Genomic DNA, 17,776 nt, shown 5'->3' with positions numbered 1-17,776 from the left:
GAGATGTGGGAGTAGAAGATATAGGCTGGGACTGTTCAATCGACACCTCTATAGGTAGTATGTGGCAACGTAAAGAAATTGATTGACAGCATCAATAGGCACTAGTTGACTCTCAAGAGGGTCGAATAGGATTTCCCACTTAGTTCGATATCCCAGGAAAAGGATGTTCCATTTCAGTCATTCTGCGGAGAGGATGTAGGTCAGCACTTGAAGAGTGATACTTGCCGGTCTTGAGGCGAATCTTGCGAGGTAAAAATAATGATAATAATACATCTACAGCAAAAAGGGACCTACATATACGACCTAGAGTACGCAGCACAATGTAAGACCAACTGATACTGGTTTAACAACAACAACCAAGGAGTGAAATACATAACGGAGTAGCAACGAAGGGTGTAGTAATGTAATTACAAACAACAAGTGATGGGTCGAAGTCCCGAACGAATGTGAAATGGAGAGGAGGAGTTTATATGACCCTAGGGTCCTTCTCTAGCTCGAGCATGCTGCGGCTCTTTGGCTCGTTATGTTGATCAGCGGAGGAGGTCGCCGACGAATTTCGTTGTTGTCCAGGGTGTTCTTCCATGACAACATCGTCGTCGTATCTGGGGGGTTCGCGACCCATTATCTTCAAGATCCAGATTGGAATGAGCGAGCCAGTGGGAGGAGACCACTCTTCTGCGGTATCGTAGTTAGGGGGAACAATACGACCACCGGAGATCTTCTTGAGGGCTAACGGAATGCCGTTGAGAACTATGTAAGACAGGATGCCAGCAATGACACCATATGCAATGCTATAAGCTCGTCAGACGCTGATAGCCTTTTGGCACCCGTGTATACTCACTTGTAAGTCAAGGGGATGACAATCAAAGTCAGGAAGGCAGGAACCGCATCGCCGTAGTAATCCCAGTTAATCTCTCGCACACTAACATAAAACATATCAGGATCATGCATCGCAGAATAAAGACAACAATCACTCACTTGCGAATCATCAGAGAACCGACAATCACCAATGCACCACCTGTCGCCCATGGCGGGATGGACGCAAAGATTGGCGCGAAGAAGACGGAGATAAAGAACATGATACCAGTCATCATGGCAGTTAATCCTGTCTTGCCGCCGTCTGTACATGATAATCAGAAATAAATCGACGATGAACACGAATAAAGGGAACATGGACGGGAGAACGATAAGGAATGATACTGACCGCTGATACCAGTGGCACTCTCGATGAATGCGGTGACGGGACTGGTTCCCAAAAGGGAGCCGATGCTGATACAGAAGGCGTCCACACAGTAAGCGATCGTGGAGTTTTCGAAGTCCAGCGTGACAGGATCGCGGAGGCCAGCGAATTTGGCCATGGAGTACAGGGTACCGGTTGTATCTACGAAAGCGTGGGTGTGAGTAGTGCAGCCGGTACGACAGTGGAAAATAGAATACCGAGAATGTCAACATAAAGGAATGTAACGAGTGCATACCAAACCTGGCCGTTGCTAAGGGAAAGCGCGAAACATCAATTTCTGCCATGCAGGTTAGTGGCAGGAGACTAACCCATAGTTGAACTAGAGAGCTGTTGATTAGCTGCCCTTTGTTTTGATTGAGGGGACACTCACGTCAAGGACATTCAATGTCCGGGTGATCGGGTGCCAGGTGACGACCTTTTTGAAGTAGTCGAACAGCGCGTCACCGGCAGGGGTATGGGGGAAGTATGTAACAACAGTAGGGCGCGGCCAGGAGATGATGGCAGTCAAAAAGATGCCAATCAGGATAGCGCCACGAATTCGGTACATCATGAGGAGAACCGTAAAGATGCTATGGGAACTCAGTCAAGGCAGAGCCATGGCGAACAAGAGACTTACCCTCCGACGAATATACCTAGCCACATTGTGGGACTCTGGAGGGGACCGGCGGCGCAATAGTTAGGAAGATCAGGCAAGAAATCTGGTGAATCGTGAGCGGATTGGCGCGGAGGTTAAACAAAGCAATAGAAACCTTCAGGTTTGCAGCCTCCGAGCCCGACGAAGTTCGTTGTGTCTCCTCCGATAACACTTAGTCCACTAGAAGATAGACCAATAAAACTACAAGCAGTCAGCACAGATATCACATGCGATCCTTACAACGAACTCACGCAATAAAAAGACCAATTCCAGCGCCGACGGCGAGTACAAGGGATTGAGGCATTATGCGGACAAGCCATTGTCGCAACCCAATAAGCGATAGGAAGAAGAAAATCCAACTAAAGGCCGTGAATGGTTAGCAAACTAATTGAAGTGGAGATTAATGACAATGTACCCCTCCAAGAACACGGCTGAAAGCGCTTCTTTGTAAGTGATGATACCACCTCCGTGAAAGCCAACGACGGAGTAGGCGAACTGTTAAATGATTGGTGCGATATCAGCTTCGGAGCGCCAGGGGAGTCTGGGCGCCACAAACCCACTCACGTAGGCATTGAGACCCAATCCAGGCGCCATCCCCACTGGAAGATTTGCCAATAAGCCCATGAGGAAAGATGACAGTGCCGCGATAGCGGCCGTAGTCGTGATCAGGTCCAAGCGCACTTCGGCCACACAGGAAAGATATGTCTCGTCGGTCACACAGAGATCAGGAAGGTTGCATTCGCAAGTGCCCCCTGAATCTGACAGGATTGCAGCATTGACCGAGATCTAATTGCGAGTTAGCGTCCATTGAATGCAAGGTTAATCTGCGCTCACAATATAAGCCATAGAGGCCCAAGTGGTTACTCCGGCACGAAGTTCGGTCTGCACACGACAAATCTCTCAGCTCTCGGTCATCCTGTGATCGCCATATCGATGACCTACCAAAAATCTGGACCCAACACGTTCTTTAGGGTGACCTGAACCCTCCAAATGAAACCATCTTCCAACGAAGGAGTCCGCCACCTAGTACGCAAATGTGGTTCAGCTTCAGCATCGATCTCGAGGGGCGCAAAACGTACGTGGGCGTTGAGAAGGTCGAAGAAGTTGACCATTTTCACTTCGCTGAAGTGCGACAGCTATGGACGACTGGGAGAGGGGGACTGGGCGAGATAGAGGACTCCATATGTTATTTATTTATGGCCTGTCAGTTTACATCAATCAACCGAGCCCGCAGGGTCGCGGTCGGAGTATGAGTCCGGATATGGCTGGGTGCTACACGCGGTACACCATGACTGACACCTCGCTCGCCCACCAGTTATCTCCAAAGAATTTCCAAACATAATATATCGTGCCCGGAAGGCAAGAATGTTTTGTATGCCGAAACCAGATTGAAAACCTCAAAACTTTTGCCACTCCTGGTACATTGCTCGGCAGTGACTGTGGGATGTTCCCGTTGCCACATCCATGCGCTCCCAGCAATGACCGGCAATAAGCGTGGTTCGCAAAAGAACGGAATATTGCCCATCACGCCCAAATCACGCCGCTGCCGACGATAAGAATTCATCAGTGAAAGCGTTGCAAGTGCAACACAGTGGCAGAATCAGCTGCTGTTACTTGATTGCTTAGATGATATGTCAACAAGATGTTACCTTGAGACCCGAGCAGAGCTTTAAAAACCCTCACTGGCCATCGCGAAAAAGTGACCTGAGCAGAATCTGGATTTTGAGCCGCATTGCGAATCCGTACAGGGAGTACAGGGGGCACGTGACGACTCTAGACCTTTTTTCATTTTTCGCCCCACGTTTGCCCATCCGCTGGAGCCACAAAAAGACCCACAGAGTTGCTCGTTCCATAGACGGCGAGTCTCCTACCCTCACCTCTCCAAGGACCTCATAAATAGTTTCCAGCGCAGTTCTACATCGATATCAAGAATGTGAGGGACATGGTGCCCAAACGCCGTCGGCATCCACATAGGTGCGTCCCCCTCGCCACGAGAAGGATCACTGGATAGTGTCCGTAGTTGGGTACCTAGAATGCGCAATTCAAGCACCTTTGAGCAGCAACTCTGAACCACTGCGCTTCAAACAACTGCAAAAAGGAGTAATAAAGGGGTCCTCCTAGACGATTTTGTAGCTCACGTGCTATGGAGGGCGTAAATTCAAAACTCTGCGCTTCTTACTTACATACCTTTTCCATTTGACTTTGACGATGTCAACTGAAATACTGAACGGAAGGCTTGCGCTCATTACAGGCTGCACGTAAGCCCAGGCTCGATTTGTTCGATACTGGCGTTCAGGATCACCGTGATTAGCGGAGGGATTGGCCGCGCTACCTCCCTCGCCCTTGCTCGCCTCGGGTGCTCTATCCCAATTCACTATCATTCCGCCAAGGAAAAGGCCACAGCGCTAGCAGATGAATTGAAGACTGTCAATGCTCACATTCACGTTGAAGTCTTCCAAGCAGATCTCAGCAAGATGGACGATGTTAGAAGGCTCCACGCCGAGGTTGTAGCCCAGATGGGCCACCCTGACATCCTGTTCAACAACGCTGGAATTACCGGCCCCGGGGCCAGCATCGGAGCCAGAAGTAACATGGAGGATATGAGTCTCGAGGCGTTTGAACATACCTGGAGGACCAACACGGCACAGGCATTTCTGGTCCGTCGATCATCATAATTCGTTCCGTTGATTACCCCTGAATATTCCTTATCGTTATCGCTCACGCAGCTAACTCAATTATGCGTGCCACACATGTCGCATCAGGGATTTGGACGGGTGATCTTTTGTTCCAGGTACGCATGGGATTCGGATGCTACTTGCATGGGTGTACATACGTTCTGACTCCCCTGATGTGTTTAGCGTTGCAGCAGGCAAGTACTCGGATGCCATGGAATGTCGTAATTGATTTGATCCTCCCTTAACCCTTAGTACTGGGAGGCGTCAGCCCTCATTATGCCTCATCTAAGTCGGCTCTTCACGGATTAATGCATTGGGTTGCTTCCCGATATGCAAAGGATGGTGTCGTACGTCCATGCCGTCTACCGTCCTTCACCATCAGATATCTCACAACGAACTGCAGACGTGCAATGCCGTCGCTCCTGCTCTTATCACTGGTATGCCCCCTTGCATTGCTCTGTATATATACTGTAAGGGATTTACATCTAGGAACTGAGATGCTTGCAAATCCTGCTGAGGATTATCGGGTACGGCTTTTCACATGACCCCGAAGTCTGACGTGACGAGTCCGCGATCAGAGATTGATTCCCGTTGATCGATTTGGGGTGCCGGAGGATGTGGCCTCGTGTGTGGAGACGCTGGTGTCGAACGCATACATGACGAACAAGGCAAGTTTGCAATGGCTCAATGAAAGGCCTCCTGTTCATGGACGAATATAGATCATTGTTATGGATGGTGGGATGACAGCGTCGACGTTTTGAGCCAAATTCAATGGACGTGGAATGGTAGGTCTAAAATGAATTCTCGTGGGGTGTAAATGTACGGAATGACCGCATGACAGGAATAGAAGACTCGGATAAATGTAGAACGATATCCCAAGAGAAACCCGAAGTGAGATGCGAGATGTTTGACTCTTCGTGGACAGCGTCGCTGATTCGCGGGATCTCGTACTCCTTGGTCGGCCCTGGTGAGTACTATTCGCGATATCTACAAGTAAGAAGAAAATTCTATCGATTCCGAGACCGATTTCACGCAGAGTGGCTCTGAGCTGCCTCATCTTCGAAGCGGCTCTATGAAGAGGCCCTTTTCCCGCTTTTCTGCAGCCAAGGAATTCGAAGTCGTGAACTGCGTTGGAACTGCGCGTGACACAAACCAGCGTGACAAGACCATAACCTGGGCGCTCTTCGTGGGGTCAGTTATGAAGACCTGCTCGATTGTCTTACGGTCCATGGCTAAATTCTTTCCGTTACGAGGACCGTCGAAAAAATAAGCGGCCCGTGGAAATACCGAATCCCGACTATGAATATGTGGTAGGCCCTTTGATGGTTCTGATTTGGGAATCGCGGATGCTGACTGTATACTAATAGTTATTGCTCAGACCGTCAAGCTATACCCACACGCGACTCGTCTAAGTTGGGCAGCTGGCTGCGTGTTCGGATGGCGTCCACAACGCGGCCGTGGATTGCCCCCTGATTGTACGGAGACGGCGCCAAAGCGTCCACATCAGGCTTCGAACACCGAAAACCTCTGAAATACTTACCGACCTGGAAGTAAGAAAAATCTAAGTATTAAATAAGGAGCGCAGTTACATCGCTATTTTTTGCTGCAGAAATCTAACGGTTGCACACTGAGTTCTAGCTACTCATATCTTATGACTTTGCTTCGACTCATAAGTGAAATACGAAGGAATTATTGGGAACCACGCCTCGTAGCCTGAGGGGATCGTGACGATGCATGGGGCTGGGAATTTGTAAAACATGCGGTCGCTTCCAGGTTTCTTCCTACCGTCACCCCATTTTTCGCTCACACCCAAGGTAAATATCCTCGATCTGAGGCCTCAACTTGCAAGCTAAGTACTAAACCTTCAGGCCTCAGGCGTAAAGGCAAACGTGTCGGTGGCCCAAATATGAAGCAACTTCCGAACGAGATGGTCCGCCAGATGGCCGGCATCCTTCGCGATGCCAGCGATTTTCCTACCCTCCTCGAATGCTCCCTCGTCTGCCACGTATGGAATGACATTTTCCGTCCGTACACCGTCCACACCGTCGTCGTACGCGCGCAGAACTTCTACACACGGTTGGAATTCCTGAACTTCACCGCCCCCCACCTCAGCAAGCATATCGTCGAACTCACCCTCCAATGGGACGACTGCATCCTCGATACCCCCGAATGGATCCCGGGCTGCCTCCTCCGACTCCACGGCCTGCGCGCTTTACGGCTCAAGAATTACCGTGCTGCTCCTCCGCCAATGGTCCCGGCGCCGTTCGCCTTGGGTATCTTGTCTCTGATAGCCGCCGTCCCGCTCAAAGCTCTTTACCTAGAAAGCTGGAGCTTCCTGGAGGATGCCTCCGATTTACTGCGCATCCTTTCGTGCTGTTCGGGCAGCCTCGAGGATCTATTCATCCAGAAGACTGCTTATGATCACGGCACGATAGCGGATGATGGGGGAACGGTACTTGGTGGAGGAACAGTATTGTCAACCGTATGTTTGGAATCCCTTCGGATTCTGCGGCTCTTTGAATGGATTGGGAGCGCCCCGCTGCCCACGACAGAGCTCTTACAATGCCCGAACCTCGAGCGCTTGGAAATCACTCGTACTCATGCGGGACCTTGGGATATTCCATCGTGGATTCCGGCTGGGTTATCAGAGCTTGTGTTGCAAGGTACGCCTACTGCGGTGAGGTCTCTATGATTCGTTGCCTCACTTGGGCATCCAGTGGAGCCTGGGACGTGGATGCCAGGCCTGGGGTCGTCCATCCGTCCCTCTCGGCTCACCATTGATATAACCAATCAGGGATATTCAATCGCCACATACCTCGAAGTCATGGAATGGGTGGAGGACTGCATTGATCATCACATCCCATTTCCTGATCTCCTCCGATATCTTACCGTCAAAATCAACACCTATCCCCGTTCGCTAGGGCCACACCATTCCCCCGAGCTCGAGGACTACGTAGCAATGTCTGCAGCCCTGCAGCAGATTCACGAGCGCCTGAACCTGGAGCGCATCACGGTGAACATCGTATACACTACAGACGAAGGGGACACTCGAATTGACGGTCCACTCGAGCTCACGAAGCTGGACGTTGCGTTCTCGCAGCTGGTGGATACAGGCTTGTTCTATGTCACGTTCGAGTGGTCTGACGGGCACGAGCGGACGCTCCTGCAGCATGTCTTCCAGCACCTGGAGCTCCACATGGCTGCCTAGTGTGGAGCCCCGAAATTTGCCAAACTCGGCGTTGCTTTGTTATCTGGACATAGGTCAACGGCATGCGTTGTTTTAAGCGCCCGACACTGAATCAATGGGGCGGGGACCACCTCCACGACATTAAGCCCCCCATAGACGCAATCGCGTCAACAAAGGATATTTCCCCTGCCTGCCCAGTGCCGAGCCCTTTAGAGGCTTGGCTTCGGGGAGGACATCGACACCATAAATTATTCTTGCAGATAAAAGGTAGAAATAGAAATAGAAATAGAAACGCCACACGAAAAGTGAAAGTCAGGGTCTCGCAGTTTATTTTGGTTTAGAGAAAATAGAATAGTTGAAATAAAGTAGAAAATGGCCTTTATTGACGTTTGATCCACATAGAACAATAGATGATGGCCATATAGGTCACCAATCGGTGGGTAAAATGGCCTGGCACAACAACGGGTGGCCCCAATGAGCAAGTGGAACAATGTGTGGCATATGCGCGGGCCACTGAACGGCAGACATATAAAGAGGGTGTTCTCATACTGCGACTCCCCATCGCCCATTGGCATTCTCCCCTCCAGCATGCACTCACTAAGCTCATTGTTGGCGCGCATGCAAACACTCAGCAGTAGCGAGTGCCTTCTCGACTCCATGACGATCATCGATGTCCTCCGTTTCATACAAATCACGCACCACATCAAGTCCGAGATCGCGCTGCACATTCCCCATGGTTCTCTTGCGCCTCCTTCGTTTCTGCCACTCTATATCCAACGCCTCTTGATGCTTATTATCGGGTTTCCTGAGGCACATGTAGTGCTCCTATGGTCAGTATTCAAGGACACTATTTGGGACTTGGATATTTCAATGCCACTGTGCGAGCAAGACATCCAGCTCATTAGCAAATATGGTGATGCACCAGAACTCCCAGGTCGAGAACAACTAGGTATGTGTCTTTGAAATTCTGATTAATTCAGCTAATAAATGCGCTGAGCTCTTGAAGCGGCCTTCATGTTTTACCCACCAGTATCATCGTGTACGCTCTGTAAGATGCCCCTCAAGTACTCAAAACTCTCGCGGTATCGTGTCACCTACTTCTCGGTACGCCATGGCAGTCAGCACGCATACATGACTTCAATTGGTTGTCAAGGTAGATCCATCCCTACACGTGTACCACTATCCTAATGCATATTCATTAGCATGTACGGCTAGATTCTATCCAACATACTACACACATGGCTCCATGCATCACTACTACTCACCGCAAGTACCAGAGATCATTCAAATCGAGGAGCATGCCCTTGTCTCAGCCGATCTGTGCGAACTATTTACCTTTTGCATGCTCTTTGCATGGGTATCATCGCAGAATTGTAGCCACATATTCAACACGGCACTATCAGGAGTGGCTGATGGCAACCCACCTTCTTCGTTGGTCCTTACATCGGAACAAGTCTCAAGGGCTTTCACATATAATGCACTTCATCGCGAATCGGCCGAACAACATTGACCACTCGTGTTGCGCGCCAATACAGACAATGACACCAGACTCAAGGAAGTGATGGAGGCCCGCAACGATGAGTATATTATTCATGGCCAACCACAACGGATGCATGCTTGTATGACCTGTGAGAAGCCTCTTTCAAGAGGTGATAACATGAGACCATGTATACTTCAATTCTATGTGTTACACTTCACAGGGCTGATGCATTCTAATTAATTAGACTCCTTCCGTGCTGTTGTTACAGACGGTATCACTCTTGGTCGGCCATGTTGCAAGGTTCATAACTGCACACAACCCTTACCCACCAATCGAGCCCATTTTTGCAAGTTTCACGAGAAACTTAAACAGCAGTGTGTCTTCGTTGATTGCGACCGACCTGCTGAACAAACATTCCAGACTTGCTCCGAGCCTGCACACCGACAAGCAGAGAGTCATCACAAGGCCAAAGGAAAAGGCTTCTTTCAGTTGCGAAAGCGACTCGAGCGGCATAATATAGCACATCTTGAAGACTCCGTGGCGCCACTAGATACGGAGACAATCGCAGACGGTCAAGACCTTCCCATGGATCCAGTCCACAAGTCCGATGCCGGCAATCAGACAGTGAAGGCACGGTTTGGGCGTCGTCGAACTCACAATGAGCAGCTTGTAGTAGCTTGCTGTGGAGTGATCACAGGCCGAGCAACTATGTTTGGTGCTGAGGCCATTTCTGGTGTGAAGGTACTTGCCGTGTTGTCCGATTGAGGAGTGGGCAATTGACACATCTCTTAAGGATGCCTTGAAGTCTATCTACCAGATGCCACAAGATCTACCAGATGTTATCTTCTTCGACAACAACTGTAGCCTACAAGCTCATCTTCAAAAGCAACGTGATACTTACTTCCAAGGCACCTTGCTTCCAGTTGATGTATTCCATTTTTCGAGCAAGCACAAACTCTCCGACGACTTCTGCCAGCGACACTGTAACCCAGCACAATGGCCGGAATTGGTTAATGATGATGGCAGCTGGAAATTCAATTCGTCAGTTGCTGAACAAACCAATGTATGGATGGGAGGTTATATTGCGATTGTTCGTGAGATGCTCCCACATCGCTACGAGTTCTTCCTGGATGAAATGATCAAACGTCGCAACCAACTGCTGATACGTCGACTCCGAAATGAAGGCAAGGTGCCATATTGTATTCCTCAATATGTAGTAGCATAGATTGAAAGAATGTATTTTGCCAATTGCCGTGTCCCCTCTCATATACTGCACATTGCTTTGTCTAGATGTGTTGCTGCGTGTACGAGTCGGTGGTCGGTGGACGGTCCGTCCTTCTGTTTCTGTCATTGGAACTCAATCAGTCGCGGGTTCACTCGGTCTGCGGGCACAAATCCATTCACTCACAACTGACAGTCTCACTCAGTGGCATCTTGCACTTGCGCTCAGGACAACCCTCGTCGTGCGCTTGGAATTCCCGTCGTTCAGTCTCCCGGAGTTGTCCACGGCACATCTCGACCGTTGACTCGTCGTGCACGAATTGAACGTCCACCGCCATCTCGCTGGCGTTAGCAAGTGACGCCAGCAACGATGCACCTGACGATGCTGACATCGTATCCCGGCCACTCGAGGCATCAATGTCGACGGTGGCGCAATGCGCGTTGGAGTGCACGTCTGAGGGAGGTATTGGGGTGAGTTTAATCGGTGTCTTGAGAGCATGCTCGACAACATCCCAGGCCGCTTACGTTGATCCAGAACATCACCGAGCTCACGGGGCGTGAAACCCGTATTGGACGAGCGGCGGACATTGTCGGCGATCCCTGTACATGAGGCTGAGCAAATTACACGGTCGTAGTGACAGCTTGGCCTACCTCTGTGCTCGACACCCCACCCGTTCGCTGTCAACATAGTTCGTTGTCATGCACAGCGACGGACAAGTCATGGACAAAAAGTCCTGGTTGCCGGACGTCCGTAGACTGAAAACATCACTGCATGGCATATGTGAGCGAGAGTCTGCGGTGTTTCCGCTCGTTCTCGTGTTAAACGGTTCTCGCGTTAAATCGCGCACGCAGTACCGTTGTCCGCCTTCCGCACAATCGCCTTTCGCACCGCAGACGCCGTTCTGACAGTTGCACGTCACAGGCGTGTTCTTCACCGGCGAGTCCAGGCAAGGTCAGTGTGACAGCCTTCGTGTGGTCCTAATCTCTCGGAGTTTAAGTATTTCGGGGTACGAGATGTGAAAGACGCTGGACTCACAACAACGTGAGAGACAGCGCGTTTGAGATGACAGCTGAGCTCAGAGTATGGAGTGCTGAGACTAGAGACTGTAGAAGGACGAAGGGTTCAGAGAAGAAGAATCCACCCAAGCTTTCGCCCAGTTACGACGGGTGCTCCCACTGCAGAGGCCGAGCGTCTGGGGTACTGACTGAAGGGTGGAAGTCCAGGGTACTTTCTCGGTACTAAATATACCACCACGTCACATGATCCCGTTGACGGTTGCGCCGTCTCATCTCTCTGCTCTCAGCCTCTCTCACTCACTCACTCAGCGTACACTCCGCACTTCGCACTCAAATGCCAAGATCCCCAACGCTTACAATGCTCGCCAACCGGTGGATGAGCGCACAAGCTCGACGAGTTGTCGATACAGCCTTGTCACCCACTGCAACGCCCATAGATATCAACGAGGAGGAGGAGGCAGGAGAGCTAGTGGTAAAAGGTGAGTACATGTCTCAGGATAGTAATGCCCATGATGAGACTCACCGGAGAGGATCCGCTGTAGGCAGTGTGAGGAAGAGACGACAAGGCAGCTGTAACCCTTCCGCTGCACGCGACGAGCCCCAACTCCACGCGATCAAGGATGAACATGGCGTTCTCCCCGTCGAACGCCAGCTCAGACAGCGGCACGACGATCACGCCGAACATGTTTGCGCGGGGCCAGCGCGCGACGACGACGCAGAATAACACGTCGCTTGGCCGTCCCTCCACACATCCCCCGGGTCCATTGCACGGCCCGAAGCTGTGCTACACGTCTGCGAAGACGGGGTAGGGGGTGCGGGAGATCTTTGAGCAGCTTGCGCAGGTGCAGCCCTCAGTGTCGCTCACATCGTCTGGAAAACAACAAATCAGCAACTTGAAGGTCTCCCCATTGCTCCCCATCGGTACCATCGTTTCTCGCCACTCTGTTCACTCCCTACGACAATCCAGGCCTATGCGCTCTGTCGATTACTCGATTATGAGCAAACGTCGCCGCCACATCGACATTACTCCCAATCACCGACGCGGCAAATACCATCGCACCGGGGACCGGTGGTTCCATCTCCGTCAGCAACTTATCGCGGAGTACAGACACAAATTATGGTCGTTTTCTACAGCAGATAACCATGTATTCTCGTAAACACATACTGTATACACATGTGGACCTTGTAGCCTACAGGATAATCATAACTATTCTACTATAATCACTTGCCGTGGAACTCTCAGACCAGGAATAGTGCCACTAAAAGCCTCTTTCACATCGTGACGAAAGGTTTTCCACAAACTATCCTCTTGTGCTAAGTATTTTGACCTCAGAATATCCGAGGAGTGGACCCAAGCAGCGTAGTTTGTGTTCCAAGTACCGGTAGCGGGTTTCTTTGTGATGTGAGGCCAGACCTTTGGAAACTTCTCATCGTGAGTTAAATTAGCGATGGATTCGTATTGGGTGAAGCCATGGGCCATGATCTTGAAGTCTTTCAACGGCCAGTTTGAATGGCCAGAACTTGGGGCCAGGGTGAGATTGGCGGTGTTGGTCGAGTTGGTCGGCGTAGGTTTCCGGGCTTCAGAGACAGGGTTGGGTAGTGTTTTGGGGGTAAACAATACCGCAGCTGGGGGCCGTATTGCGAAAACATCGTCATCATCGTTGTCAGTAGCACCGAAAGAAAATAAAGATGTCTCCGAATTTGTGGAAGGTTTCTGTGTCGGTGTCGCAGGTGCCCTAAAGTGTGACCGCTCGTCAAGTCTTGGTTTCACGCGACGTCCCGGTTCCGGAGTAGACTCTGCGGCATGTTTGCGGGATGGTGTGCACATTGGAGTGGCCAAACCTCTAAATGGCTTGGCGGCGGAAAGATCGTTGACCTGTTCGGCCATACTATCACCTGTTTCAACCCCAAAGACCCTATACAGGATCTTGTCGCGATCGCGGATGTCACATCGAACAGAGGCCGAATCAATAATTACCCAATTGCTATCCTTGGGAACGAACAACTCATATACCTGCTGATCAAGCGCAAGGAGTCGCTTGACAGTTGAGCTGCAATCATCAAGTGCAAATGTTGGATAATTGTATGCCTCTGTCTTGACAACGAGAGGCTTCGCCGGATCCTGTACATGATGAGAAACCAGGGGTGCGTAGAAAATGCGAGCACATACCTTCCATATATAAACAGTGATGGTGCGGGCCATAGCCTGCTCGGCTCGCTTCTGATCCATCAAGCGTGAGGTATCTTGCTTTTGCTGAGCCTGGGCGTGTGACAGAGCTTGATAGTGCGGCTCGCGCATGACAGAGAGTTTCACCGGAGTGATCGTAGTGGGAGGCTCGGCGGCAGCACTTGGCGGCTTGGGTGGTGATGCAATGGGGATTTTGTGAACTGGACATATCTTGCTACTTTGTTGTTGGTGTAGGTGGCAGCATTTCTGGCAGTATTTATTGATGCATGAGCTACAGAATCGAACAGCCTTGCCTAACTTTTGACAGCGGGGGCCATTGCACGATTCCTTAAGGCCGCCTTTGCCATTGGGCATCCATCGTGGCACATTTGGGCGTGGGGACAGGTCCGTGAGAGCTGTGGGAGCCGGAGAAGAGTGTCGGTTAAGCGCCAGATCAAGATCACCTAGATCAACCTCAAGATTAACGCCCAAGTTGGAAGTGATGGTCCCTGATGCTGAAGGTGTTGACTGAGGGGTAGACAAAGTACCGGTGCGAGGGATATTGGGAGTCAGAGGGTTATTCAAGAGACTGGTGAACGTGGGCTCTAGAGTTGCTCCATAGTCGGCCTCAAGGAGCTCATAGTTCGGCAGCCATCCGCAAAAGTGGTCTCGGCCGACACATGCCTGATATATCCGGCCCCGATGTTCTGGATTTCGCACCCCTTGGCAGCGCCGGACGGAGAGAGAGAGATGGCAGCGGTGATGTTCTTCCCACCCCTTTTCAAGATATCCGCATTGGGACCTGTTAGGCAGAAGGATGGAAAGATCAAGCATGGCGACGGAGTTGGGAGGTGTTGACCAAGGTGTGATACCCCACACCCGCCGTTCTTATATATTTTCTGTAGTGGCCACAAGCCACAGTGGATGGTGGGCCAAAGACCACAGTGGATGGTGGGCCAATGACCACGGTGGACACACTGTGACTGCAATCATTGTCCCAGACGGCCCGGAGGGGGACAATAGACCTTCACATTTCTAGTTTGCGTTCTATTTTCTATTTTCTACCTTTCAACTTTTCTTTCACATTCTCTGGTGGGTTTGCAGTTTTCAAAAACTGAATTCCAGTTTCTATTTCAGATTATAAAAGTAGAAGAATAATTTCTACTATCAAAGTACTGGCTTCGGGCGACGTCACTGAACTTACATCTTATGTCATTAAGGTACACATGGACCCTGACAGGCTCCCAGCGTCCACTCAGTTCAGGCTAGCTATTTACGTATTACCGTGGACTACCACTTGTATCATCCCGATACTATACAAGTACACTAGCAATGGTCGTACCCAGCCTATAGACCGCGGCTCCACGATGAGTGTCGTGCAGCTATGTCAAACATGAAATCGATCACCTCAGGAATGAGTCAATCATGGACACCCTGGGTATTGAAACCTTGGCAGAGCAAAAGACGACTGACATCCTCTCCATAGAGGTTGGTTTACAGGCTACTTCGATATTGGTCTGATATGGATGTTGCCGCTTTCGTTGTTAACATCTCGCCAGCTTGAGATTAGTCTTTGGTGGCGGGACAATTATAAATAATCCACAGAAGTAACCTCAGGTTATAGTGATAGTCTTTAATTCAAAAATCTCGTCCAGCCGCTACACCTTCTAAAACCGCTGCTACACACACGGCACGAATGGGTCTTAGAATGACGATCAGATCTACAAGAATTTAGCTGATGCTTGACAATAAAACTACAACGTCCTCATAAATTTTGTTGCGATTCTTCTTTGTCCGTGTCCGCCTCGCCCCCACAAGATCCATGTCCATCACTCGTCACAGCTCCACGTCGACACGCGAAAGTCACCGCCCCTATGCCCGCATGAGCATCCATCGTCGTGACAAAGCATCCCTCCGCTTCCTCCGCTTCCCGCGCCTACCCCCGTGGCCGCCGATGTGTCCCCAGCCCGTGGAGTCCCTGGGACCGTGAACGACCTCTTGAACCACACCTGTCCCCGGGGAAGCACGACCGTCCGAAGTGACGGGCAATGTGACCCCCACGCCTTCACAACACGGGATTCTGCTTCTCGGATGCGCTGCAGCTGTTCGTCCTTCTCGCTCTGAGATTGGGCGTCCGCAGAGCCGTCCGGAGGAGTGGAGGAGAAGAAAGGGTCTGTGTTGGCCATGTATGTTATCGCCTATAGATGTGAATATGTGGTCGGGAAGTCAACATAAGGGATGTGATAAAGAGGGCGACGAACGTGTAAGCGTTTATACCGGGCCAGAAGCGGAGCAGCAGCTTCGAGATCTCCCTTGAATGACAGCAAGCATCAGAATCGACACGAGACCGAAGTGTAGAGTAGGGACTAACCAAGCGGCAGGGGGTCATCATGAGGATAACCTGCAGAGTTTCCAGCTCGTCCCCGAGCGTAGCGATCTGCATGAGCAGCGCCTCCGCAAGACTAGGACCCTTCTGATCTGTGGCGGACTCTGCAGGGGTTTGACCAGCGTTCGTGGCGTTGCCATTTAGGACATTGGCAATGCCTGCAGCGAAGGAGGCCATTGCGTCGAAGCTGAACACCGTCAATCGGGTTATCGGCGTAGTCGATTCGCGCAGCACGTCCAAAGTGGGATATATCGATGGCTGAGACACTGATGCGGGGAGCGGGAGCAGTGGCTGCCACGCCGAAGACGGCATCTGCGGATACAGCGGTATGTATACAGAACGCACTGGCCGACCGGGGATGAACTGCTTCAGCAAGCTAGGCGTCCCGTGTATCGCGCGGAATTGCTGGAGCTTTGGGAGCGAGGACGACGGGAGGACGAATTTGAACTTGTCGCGGCGTACTGCGAGCGCCTGTGTGTGCGTCTGCGCGACGGCGGCGGAGAGAAATGGATGGATCAGCCCGCGCGATGAGTCGTCGCTCGGTGACCACGATCGGAGCGTCAGATCCGTTATAGCTGGCTGCGACGCCAAGAACAGCGCCAACGAGCTGTCGATGGGCGAGTTGGTCTCGAAAGTCGTTAATCGAAACGGCGAGTCTTCAAGCATGGTGTACGGATTGTCAAGGATCTTCTCGTAGAAAGACATGCTCTCCCTCGGCTTGCTACTGACGTTGTCCAGAGAAGTTGGCGCAGCCAATGTCAAGCCGCGCCGATTCTTGATCCCGCGAAGCGATAGCGTGATCGAGAGCGTTGTCAAGTTGGTTGTTGCGTGGAGCACTCGCGCGAGCAAGGTGTAGACATTGGCGAGGGGGATGTAGTTAGCCCGGGGGGAGCCGTCTTCCGGGTCGAATAGCCTTTGGATGCTACGGTCGGGAGAAGAGAGGTCGATGAAGAGCGAACGAACATGGCGCGCGTGAGTTGCCGAACGCGCAATGGCCAGAAGACATTTGATCGAGCTCGACAAGGACCGACAAGGGCCGGAATGTAACGGTGTATTTGTGGAGATCGTGATGGAGCGGTAAAGTCTTCGTCTTGCAATGACATTCAGAGTTGAATTGACAGTAGAAAGAGTGGCAAGATCGGTGGCAGCGAGATATGAGACAATGTAGTCTTGGGTCTCTGCCGGAAGTTTCGAAAGGAGTGCACTTGGACTGGACATACCGAAGCCGGCCTCCACACGAGGAGATGACGGGTCGGTTCTCCTATGTAAAGAGCAACTGAAGTGCTAATTTTCCGCGATTTTCGACGCTCGCGTGGCCGTGGTAATTTCCCGCCATCTTACCATTTCAGGAAATAGATTCGGCGTCTGGCGCCATCGTCCATTTGTCTCTCATCCGTTTTCGACTCCGTCCTCTTGAAAGAAACCACCAAAGGGTACCCTCGTGGCTCAGCAATGGACCCTACTTTTTAAAAGATCATCTGCCAAGGGCAGAAGGTTCATGCGCTTGCGTAGATATGTTCATTTCACGAGCGCATCGTCTCCTTCAATGGACATGGACTGCTGCGCAAGAGTTCCTCCTTGCTAGGTTGATTCACATCGCGCACATACTGTGCACTCAGTCTCAACTCTACTCGCTGCTACTCTTCAAGAGCACTACGGTTGACCAGCCCGTTTGCCTATTTTGGTTCAAGTTTCAAGAGTCCGCGACAACCGAAGACTCTGACCAGTAGCGTTCCAGGCGGTGAGTGTACCGCCTCACTGGTCACAGC

At 51.1% G+C, this 17,776-nt stretch overlaps 6 protein-coding genes across 6 annotated transcripts; 3 read left to right on the top strand and 3 right to left on the bottom strand.

The window, feature by feature from the left end:
* Positions 1-466: 466 nt before the first annotated feature.
* On the bottom strand, positions 467-2,986 carry PC9H_002521 (uncharacterized protein; the record flags this gene model as incomplete). Its single annotated transcript, XM_036772157.1, has 15 exons — positions 467-791; positions 842-922; positions 979-1,120; positions 1,205-1,381; positions 1,438-1,490; positions 1,549-1,559; positions 1,611-1,809; positions 1,857-1,938; positions 1,990-2,075; positions 2,126-2,233; positions 2,290-2,369; positions 2,439-2,660; positions 2,709-2,756; positions 2,817-2,897; positions 2,954-2,986. The coding sequence occupies 15 exons, from the start codon at positions 2,984-2,986 to the stop codon at positions 467-469; spliced, it is 1,728 nt and encodes a 575-aa protein (XP_036625803.1).
* A 1,096-nt stretch (positions 2,987-4,082) lies between these two features.
* PC9H_002520 (uncharacterized protein) lies at positions 4,083-4,549 on the top strand (the record flags this gene model as incomplete). Its single annotated transcript, XM_036772156.1, has 2 exons — positions 4,083-4,132; positions 4,186-4,549. 2 exons carry the CDS (start codon positions 4,083-4,085, stop codon positions 4,547-4,549), a joined length of 414 nt encoding a protein of 137 aa, XP_036625802.1.
* Positions 4,550-6,455: 1,906 nt separating this feature from the next.
* PC9H_002519 (uncharacterized protein) lies at positions 6,456-7,757 on the top strand (the record flags this gene model as incomplete). The annotated part of the gene is made up of 2 exons (XM_036772155.1): positions 6,456-7,212; positions 7,267-7,757. The coding sequence occupies 2 exons, from the start codon at positions 6,456-6,458 to the stop codon at positions 7,755-7,757; spliced, it is 1,248 nt and encodes a 415-aa protein (XP_036625801.1).
* Positions 7,758-8,324: 567 nt separating this feature from the next.
* PC9H_002518 (uncharacterized protein) lies at positions 8,325-12,178 on the top strand (the record flags this gene model as incomplete). The annotated part of the gene is made up of 12 exons (XM_036772154.1): positions 8,325-8,685; positions 8,743-8,889; positions 8,939-9,189; positions 9,292-9,364; positions 9,461-9,957; positions 10,010-10,415; positions 10,507-10,583; positions 10,644-10,717; positions 10,973-11,039; positions 11,128-11,218; positions 11,290-11,389; positions 11,764-12,178. The coding sequence occupies 12 exons, from the start codon at positions 8,325-8,327 to the stop codon at positions 12,176-12,178; spliced, it is 2,559 nt and encodes an 852-aa protein (XP_036625800.1).
* A 483-nt stretch (positions 12,179-12,661) lies between these two features.
* PC9H_002517 (uncharacterized protein) lies at positions 12,662-14,455 on the bottom strand (the record flags this gene model as incomplete). Its single annotated transcript, XM_036772153.1, has 2 exons — positions 12,662-13,576; positions 13,625-14,455. The coding sequence occupies 2 exons, from the start codon at positions 14,453-14,455 to the stop codon at positions 12,662-12,664; spliced, it is 1,746 nt and encodes a 581-aa protein (XP_036625799.1).
* Positions 14,456-15,450: 995 nt separating this feature from the next.
* Positions 15,451-17,225, bottom strand: PC9H_002516 (uncharacterized protein; the record flags this gene model as incomplete). Its single annotated transcript, XM_036772152.1, has 3 exons — positions 15,451-15,819; positions 15,883-15,933; positions 15,993-17,225. The coding sequence occupies 3 exons, from the start codon at positions 17,223-17,225 to the stop codon at positions 15,451-15,453; spliced, it is 1,653 nt and encodes a 550-aa protein (XP_036625798.1).
* Positions 17,226-17,776: the final 551 nt, after the last annotated feature.

This window comes from Pleurotus ostreatus (genome assembly GCF_014466165.1).
Source record: "Pleurotus ostreatus strain PC9 chromosome Unknown scaffold_11, whole genome shotgun sequence".
NCBI classification, from domain to species: domain Eukaryota; kingdom Fungi; phylum Basidiomycota; class Agaricomycetes; order Agaricales; family Pleurotaceae; genus Pleurotus; species Pleurotus ostreatus.
Note: the sequence above shows the minus strand (reverse complement) of the source record. Positions and strands in the feature narration are given on the sequence as shown.